This window comes from Vicia villosa, unplaced genomic scaffold (genome assembly GCF_029867415.1).
Source record: "Vicia villosa cultivar HV-30 ecotype Madison, WI unplaced genomic scaffold, Vvil1.0 ctg.000494F_1_1, whole genome shotgun sequence".
Lineage (NCBI taxonomy): Eukaryota > Viridiplantae > Streptophyta > Magnoliopsida > Fabales > Fabaceae > Vicia > Vicia villosa.
In genome coordinates this window covers 183,154-192,546 of record NW_026705239.1, presented here as the reverse complement: position 1 = coordinate 192,546, position 9,393 = coordinate 183,154, and the positions used below count along the sequence as shown (strand labels likewise).

Genomic DNA, 9,393 nt, shown 5'->3' with positions numbered 1-9,393 from the left:
CACGACTAGGGTGGTGAAAATAGGTTAAGGTAGGCTAGTTTTTATAAGGTCTGAGTCTGGTATCTAATAAATTTGAAAGACCTGAGTCTGGCCTTTGACCTATAATAGGCTATTTTTTTTATCTGACCTGACTTTTTTAAAAGTCTGGCATGACCTGAAAGCTTATTTAAAAGTCTATTTTCATTATGGTTATCAATTCATCCATATTATTTAAGAAACCTTATAGTCGTCCTATATATACATATATAGACCGACCTATTTAACCTTTGTTCTAATATATATGTATATATAGGGTTGTCAATTAAGCCTTTTTTCTAATATACATGCAAATATAGACCGATATATTTAGCTTATTTTTAATATACATGAAAATATAGGTCGGCCTATAAGACTTCATAGCCTTTTTTAATAGCTTAAGCTTGATCTATTTTATTAAATAGGCTTTAAAAAAAGTCTAAGCCTGACCTTTTTGTTAAATAAGCTTGGTCTAGCCCGACCTTATATAGGCTAGATCATAGGCCCCCGTAGGCCAGCCTGACCTATTTCCACTCCTACCCACGACATCACCGTAACGATTCCACGATTTTCCATCAATTAATTTTATAAAGTGTCGGTTTTATTTCAATAACAACTTTCATATATAAAATTAATAACTATTTTTATTAGTTAAATTTAAAAACTAAAATTAATTGTTACTTGTTAGTGAGAGAAAAGTTGATATTTATTTATTAATTAAAAACAAAATTAAATAAATATAAGAAAGATCAATGACTATTTTTACTAGTTAATTCTAGAAATTAAAAAGTATTAAATAAATATAAGAAAGATGAATGACTATTTTTACTAGTTAATTCTAGAAAATAAAAAGTAATTGTTAGAGAGAAAAGTTAAATTTCTTCCTATTTGTAAACAAAAAAAAGAGAAAAAGTTAATTTTTATTTATTAATAAAAAAATTAAATTAAATAAATATAAGAAGATAGTGAAAGAAAATGTTTCTTTGTTAAATATAAATTTATTTATTAATTAAATATTTATATTAAATAAATATAAGACATTATTTAGTGGGAGAAAAATCAATATTTATTTATTAAACAAAAAATAAATATAAGAAGTTAGTCGAAGAAAATGTTTATTAGTTAAATTTAAATTTATATTATAATTAAAAACCTAAATTAAGTAAGTATAAGCTTAGTGGAAAAATATTTATCATTTATACTTAAAAAATAAAAATAATCGTTAGTGAGAGAATAATTAATATTTATTTATTAATTAGAAAACAAAATTAAAAAGCTATAAGATGTTAGTCGAAGAAAAATCAAATTTTATTAAATAAATAATTAGAAAATAAAAATAATAAAATTAAATTAAATAAATATGAGAAGTTAGTGAAAAAAATTATTTTTTATTAAATTAATAATTAAAAATTAAAATATAATAACTATTAGTAATTACTAAAATAACTCAATAACTCTTAGTGTGCTACAAGCTAAAAGAGGGTTGAGACAGGGTGATCCCATCTCACCTCTTCTTTTTACCCTTGTTATGGAATATCTACATAGGCACCTGGCAACTCTCAAAAAAGAGGAAGGTTTTAAATTTCGTCCTAGATGTGCTAAGCTAGGGATTACCAACATCTGCTTTGCAGATGATCTACTACTGTTTGCAAGAGGAGATGACAGGTCTATCAGGCACTTGATGGGAAAGTTTCATCAATTTTCAGAGGCAACTGGTTTAAAGGCAAACCCTGCAAAATGTAAGATATATTTTGGGGGCTTAAAGGATCAGGAGCAAAGAGATCTTGCAGCTGCCAGCAATTTTGGTGTGGGCTCCTTACCATTCAAATATTTGGGAGTTCCTTTATCCACAAGGAAACTCACTGTGAACCAATGCCAACCTATTATTGACAAAATGCTTGAGAAGATCCATCACTGGTCTGCTAGTTTGCTCAGCTATGCAGGTAGGAAGCAACTTGTCCAAAGTACTTTGATGACCATAGCTGGATACTGGATGCAAGCTTTTCCACTCCCAAAAACAATTATCCAGAGAATTGAAACTATTTGTAAGAATTTTCTCTGGTCTGGCAGATCTGTGGGTAGAAAGGCTCTGGTGGCTTGGGATAAAATATGCCTCCCTTCTAGTGCAGGTGGTCTGAATCTGACTTACTTAAGAGATTGGAACAAAGCTACTATTCTGAAACTTTTGTGGAATCTCCATATGAAATCGGATAAACTGTGGATTAGGTGGATTGGAGCCTACTATCTGAAAGGGGGAAGCATAATGCATTGGGAACCTAAGACTACTAGCTCGTGGATACTAAGGAACATAGCTAAGGTGCGAGATCTTACTATGTAGAGTGAATATTGGAGTGACAGTGTTCAGCAGAACAAATTCAACACCAATGCTATGTATAAGGAACTGAGGGGAAGGCATGAAAATCAACCTTGGAGAAAGCTTTTAGTCCAAAATTATGCTAGACCTAGGGCGTGTTTTACCCTATGGCTTGCTATTCTAAACCGGTTCCCATCCAAAGATAGATTGTTGAAGATCAATATTCATACTGATGGAAAGTGCATCTTTTGTGGGCAGCCTGAGAGCATTGAACACCTGTTTTTCCTGTGCAGCTTTACCAGTAACATTTGGAACCGTGTCCTGGGTTGGATAGGTTATTATCGAAGCTGTAAGGGGTGGGAGGAGGAAAAGAAATGGTTATGTATTGAAACTGCAAAGAAGGGATGGCGTCGATGCCTCCTTAAGCTTGCCATTGCTGAAGTTATATATCAATTATGGCAAATGCGCAATGATAGAATCTTTAACCATAAGAATGCAGATGGAGATATTATGAATATGATCAAGCAGACCATTGTTATCAGAGCTTGTGCCAAGAGAGTTTTGAAGAACCATATGACTTTGGAAAACCTGTCAGTTAGCTGAGTTAGTTTTGTTGATGTTGGTGATTTAGAATGATGTCCTCCTTGTTTTTTTTGTCTCTTCTAGCTGCCTGGATCGGTTTGTGATCGGCATGTTTAAATTGTTTTGGTAATAAAATTTTTACATTTTACTCCAAAAAAAAAATTACTAAAATAACTCTAATTTTAACGCGCAATTGTCTTTAATAACTTAACAACTTTTATATTTAAATATTTAATTATTTTTTGAATAAAAAATAAAAGAATGTTAAGGATTAAGATGAAGATAGTCGAAGTCAACTACACAAACCTTAAATTTCTCTCATAGTTTTCCTTTTTATTCTAGGCCTCAGTATTTCTAAATTCTACTGTGTTGCTTTCTTCTTTTTCATTCTCGTCTTTATAATTTTTGTATCATCACATATTCTGCTGTGAAAAACGATACTGTAAATAAAGTATAAACAATTTTTTTTACGGTAAGAAACTCATGAAGGTTAGAAAAGATGGTAAAATAAGAAGAACACAATAATTGGTTATAACTGCTATTCTTTCATTTCTCCTTAAAACAAGATTATAAGTTACAAGAATAACAAATAACCCTCTCACCCTAAATTAAAATTTGTAGTACACAATGATGAGAGACTAGTATGTTATTTATAATAAAACCTAACATACTAACTAATGGGTTTTTCCCACAAGGCTTATTACACAAGTTAACTTAATAAACAAGCTAACTTAACAAATTAGAGTTTAAACACTAAAACCTAATTTAACATGCTAACAACCCTAGCATCTTTGACACCTGCATGCTCGACCCATCTTCGACTACAACATGCACATTTCGACACCAGCTATCCTTCGACCATACTAGAGTTCGATCCAATATCTCACAAATCTCCGCCTTGAAACTAACTCTACAACATCAAGGGAACAAACTAGCTTTCTTCATGCAGCTTTATCAACTGCATACAATGAAAAAATTTGCAACTAGGCAATGTCTTGGTAATCATATTAGCAACATCGTGATCTGTTGAAACCTTCAGCACTAGGACTTCTCCACGCTCGATTACTCCTCTGACGAAATGCAACTTCACATCAATGTGCTTAGTTCGCTCATGATATGCTGAGTTCTTCGACAGGTGTATTACACTTTGACTATAACATTTAATAGTGATACCTCGACCTTGAAGTTTTAGATCCTTCACAAAACCTTCAAGCCACAATGCTTCTTTCACAGCTTCAGTTATGGCAATATACTCTGCTTCATTGGTTGATAGAGCAACAATCTTCTAAAGTGTTGCTTTCCAACTAATTGATGTCCCAAACATAGTGAAAACATATTCAGAAATAGACTTTCTAGAATCCATACAACCTGCATAATCAGAGTCGACATATCCTTCGATTACTGCTTTACTATCTTCACCCAAGGCTCCACCATAAATTAGGACCCAGTTCAGAGACCCATTTATGTACCTTAAAATCCACTTCAATGCTTGCCAGTGAGTCTTTCCAGGATTCGCCATGTACGTGCTTACAAGACTTATTGCATATGATATGTCGGGTCTAGTACAAACCATAACATACATCAAAGAACCTACTATATTAGCATATGAGATCCTATTCATATAAGCTCTTTCTAAATCAGTACTGGGACACTGATCTACACTCAGCTTAAATTGAGACTTTGTTGGAGTCACAACAGACTTTGACTTCGACATACCAAACTTGTCAAGAATCTTTCGTAGGTATGCCTCTTGAGATAAGCATAATTTCGACTGCTTTCTATCTCTTCGTATGTCAACTCCAAGAATCCTGGATGCAGCACCCATATCCTTCATATCGAACTCCTTATGAGAATATCATCCACTTGAAGAAACAAAATAACAAATGAATTACCAAGTAGAAATCTGAAGTAAACGCAATGGTCGAACTGACTTCTAATGAAACTTATGTGTGCCATGAACTTGTCGAATCCCCTATTCCACTATCGAGGAGATTGTTTCAGTCCATATAAAGATCTCTTTATCTTACACACATAATCTTTCTTCCCCTTTTCGACATACCCTTCAGGTTGCCTCATCTGGATCGTTTCATCTAGACCACATACAAGAATGCAGTCTTCACATCCATCTGTTCCAGTTCAAGATCGAACTGTGCCACCGTGGCAAGCAACATTCGAATGAACCTATGCTTCACAATAGGAGAAAACACATCATTGAAGTCGACACCTTCTTTCTGAGTGAAACCCATTGCGACCAATATTGCCTTGTATCTTTTCGACACCACTCCTTTGATTCCTTCCTGAACTTTGAAAATCCATTTACAGATGACTAACCTTGCTCCAACAGGTTTCTTGATCAGTTCCCAGGTGTGATTATCATGAAGAGATCTGATCTCATCATTAATGGCCTTCATCCAATCAGTCTTATTTCGACTCCTCATAACTTCCTTATAGTCTCTAGGTTCTTCGTCTATAACCTCATTTGCAGAGATTAAGGCATAAGCTATAAGATCTGCATACCCAAGTCTCTGAGGTGGCTTGATGACTCTTCTCAATCCATCTCTTTCCAACAGGTAGTCATCGACAGTTTCCTCAACTTTCTCAGCATCTTCTGCTTCTTCTTCGACTTCATCCGGAATACGCAATTCAACATCAGCTTGCTCCACCTCAACAGGAATCTCTACCTGTTCCAGCTCTTCGTCAAATTTTTCTGCATTTCGATCAACATCACCAGTTTTCTTAAAAGCCATTTCATCTTCATTCAAAACTACATCTCGACTGGTGATACTCCTCCCGTGACCTGGCTCTAGGCACCATAGCCTATAAGCTTTGACCCCTTTAGGATATCCCATGAACATGCATTTCATAGCTCTAGGTTCGACCTTGTCTTGCCTAATGTGAGTATAGACTACGCAGCCAACTACTCTAAGTTTGTCAAAATCTGGTGGATGTCCCGACCAAACTTCTTCAGGTGTTTTCATATTTAACACTGTCCAAAGACATCTGTTTATCAAATATGTTGTTGTCGAAACCGCCTCAGCCCAAAACACATTCTTTAACCAAGCACTAGTCAACATGCATCTGACTCTCTCCAAAATAGTTCGATTAAACCTTTCAGCCAAACCATTTTGCTGTGGAGTACCTGCAGTAGTTCTATGCCTTACAATACCAGAGGCAGCACAAAAGCTGTCCAACGCCTCATTGCAAAATTCAAGGCCATTATCGATTCTCAAACTCTTGACCTTTCTGCCAGTCTGATTTTCGACCAGAGTCTTCCAACTTTTGAAATTCTCAAAAGTTTCATCCTTAGTCTTCTGGATGAATACCCATAATTTTGTGGAATAATCATCTACTATGGATAGAAAATACCTCGCTCCTGAATGTGATGGACACCTTGTAGGCCCCCAAAGATCAGCATGGATATAATCAAGGGATCCATGCGTTCTTTGTTCGCCTTTGTTGAACTTCACTTTGCAAGATTTTCCAAGTACACAGGGTTCAGAAAACTTTAGCTTTTCGACTTTGTCTTCACCAAGCTGATTTTGTTTCCCTAATTCGACCAGACCCCTTTCACTGACATGGCCCAATCTCATGTGCTAGATTTTTGTCTTCGACAAAGGTTTCGTGGATGCGACATTTGTCAAACCACTTACAACTTCAGCATCAAGGATATACAGGCCTTGTTTCATCACGCCTCTCAATACTTCCTTTGACCCCTTCATGACTCTTAAGATACTTTTCTCTCCTTGGAAAACATATCCTTTCTTGTCGAATTCACTAAGAGAAATCAAATTTCTCTTCAAATCAGGAACATACCTGACTTCAGCCAACAACCTTATTGACTCATCATGGAGCTTAAATCTCACAGATCCAACACCTGCAATCTTGCAAGCTTTGTTGTTTCCCAGCAATATTGATCCACCATCTTGATCACATAATTCCTCGAACAAGTCTTTGTTTGGAGTCATGTGCCAAGTGCAACCTGAATCCATAATCCACTCTCTTCTCGAGTCACTGCTTGAAACCACAAGAACGTCAGATGATTCGAAATCATCTTGAACAATAGCTGCATTGCCATTATCCCTACCTCCATGATCTTTCAGGCGTTCAGGGAACACCTTTCTTATGTGACCCTCCTTCTTACAATGATATCATCGAATACCAGATGCTTCACCACTATAAGACTTCTGCTGAATTTTGCCTTTCTTCTTGTCGAACTTAAAATCCTTTCGCAAGAATTTTCCCTTAACGGCCAAACCTTCACCAACAGTCGATGGTTTATGTTCCTCTTGTTCATTCAAGTCCTTAGGATACAAAGTTGATTGAACTTCTTCAAATGTCAGAGACTCCCTTCCATGCAGGAGAGTTTCTTTGAAGTGAGCATGTGTTCGAGGCAAAGCGCACAATAGTAACACCGCTTGATCTTCATCATCGATCTTCACATCAATATTTTCATGATCAAGAATCAACTTGTTGAACATATCCAACTGCCCAGCTAACACTTTGTCTTCAATTATCTTGAATGAATACAAAGTTTGCTTAGGTAGAGTCGATTTACCAGTGATTTAGTCATATTAGATAAATAAATATTTGAATTGGATCATACAATTTTTTATCTTCTATAACTTAAACACATTTTAATGATATTAAAAATAGGTATTAATATTTTGATTTACAATTTCTTTTTTGGTAGAATTATATATCTATATGTAGATCTCGCACAGGTATTGCTACACAACTAGTTCGAGTTTTATGAATTTTGTGTGTATCATCATCATTTATGCTGAAACATGAAAATGAAATATCAAGCTATTTGGACTAACTACAAATAAAATAGTTGAATGAACTTAGCAGTGCAAGCAGTAGTTGTAAATTTCAGGTCATATAGATTTTGGATTATATGAATCATGTGTCTATTTAAATGATTGGGTTTAGGGAACATGTATATAGGTAGCTATGACTAGGATGGTTATCTATATTACTACAGAAAATTCAGAGACAAATCATGGAATGGACTACACATTGAAGCATTTGCTGTCAATAGTATTCATGTGATGGTGAGACATACCCAATTTTTAGAGGAGAAGTGTCTCTTTACATTGGATTGATACAAATTATTTAAAAGTAATTTAACAATTAAGTCATTTTGCTATCTTTAAGTAGAAATTTAGAATCTTTTGGTTCTTTACGGCTGAGACGCATCACGGGTGTCAACTCTATACCAGCAATAAAAAATTACTCCGTGTATCATAAAATATGTGAACAATTTACAATTTTAAAAAGTATATTATATATTAATTTTAATTATAAAGTTAATAGGATTTATTAAAATATTTTTATTAATTTTATTTTGAATATAGTAAAATTTAATATATATATATATATATATATATATATATATATATATATATATATATATATATATATATATATATATATATATATTGATAAAAAGGGAAATATTAATTTCTGCCCCAAGGTACATGTTAAAAAATGATAAACAAATTTTTTTTATTAAAAATAAATAAATTAATAAATAAATAAATAATAAAATAACTAAATTAATACACTTCAATTACAAAAGTTGTATGTTCAACACAAATATTTTATTAATAGTTTTTTTTAACATGTATCAAAGAGACATAAGTTAGTATTATCTTAAAAAAATAAGAAATATTGTATTGATATGATAAAGACAAAAACAGTTATCTTAAGATAAGAAAAAAAATACAAATGAAATATTTTATGAGAAAAGAATATTCTTGCTATTTTAAAAAAATATTATTTAAAATTTTTGCATTCAAATTAGTAATAAAATCATCAGATTTTTATTGAATGACTCTTATTTCGGACATAAATATAAAGATAAAAGTAATATTTTCGAAGTAGTGTATTAGCCATAATTAGATGAAAAATTAAAAAAAAACTATATATATTTTAAAAAGCAAAAAATGACATCATTTTTAAAACTTTTATTTTTGTTAAAAAGACATTTATTATAAAATAGAGGGAATATAATTTAAGTTTTGAGCACAATTACTTTTCTTTTTTTTATCAAACAACGTTGATTCATGAGCACTTTATATATGAGCCCTACTTTTCTTTGAATTCTGAATTCATTCTAATTTTTATAAAATTATCTTACGAGATGATTATTCAATTCTAGGTTATGAATCTCTCTCAAATTATGAATAGTTGAGGTTATTGGGATAATTTGACGTGTTTCCCCTAAATTACTTGTATGAATGTCAACATCATGTTTTGATTTGACGAATACCTGTTATGATGAATGAATTGTATTTAATTTATGTTTCTTATGGGTGGATTGAGTTTATATGTGATTAATTCTACAAAAAAAAAAAAGTGAAAATCCGAACAGTGTAATAGATTACACTCATGGTGTCACTACAACGACTAACATTTTTTATACGAATCTTTCATCTCTAACATGCTAAAGACGGAGAGAATATCTCTTGGGTGCGCAA

At 33.0% G+C, this 9,393-nt stretch overlaps 1 protein-coding gene across 1 annotated transcript; it reads left to right on the top strand.

Annotated features, from left to right (window-relative positions):
- Positions 1-1,543: 1,543 nt before the first annotated feature.
- LOC131628998 (uncharacterized) lies at positions 1,544-2,353 on the top strand. Its single transcript, XM_058899801.1, has one exon. It carries the CDS (start codon positions 1,544-1,546, stop codon positions 2,351-2,353), a length of 810 nt encoding a protein of 269 aa, XP_058755784.1.
- Positions 2,354-9,393: the final 7,040 nt, after the last annotated feature.

Excerpts from the sequence above, each read along its gene's own strand:
- LOC131628998 (XM_058899801.1), top strand. The coding sequence starts at position 1,544 with ATGGAATATCTACATAGGCACCTGGCAACTCTCAAAAAAGAGGAAGGT.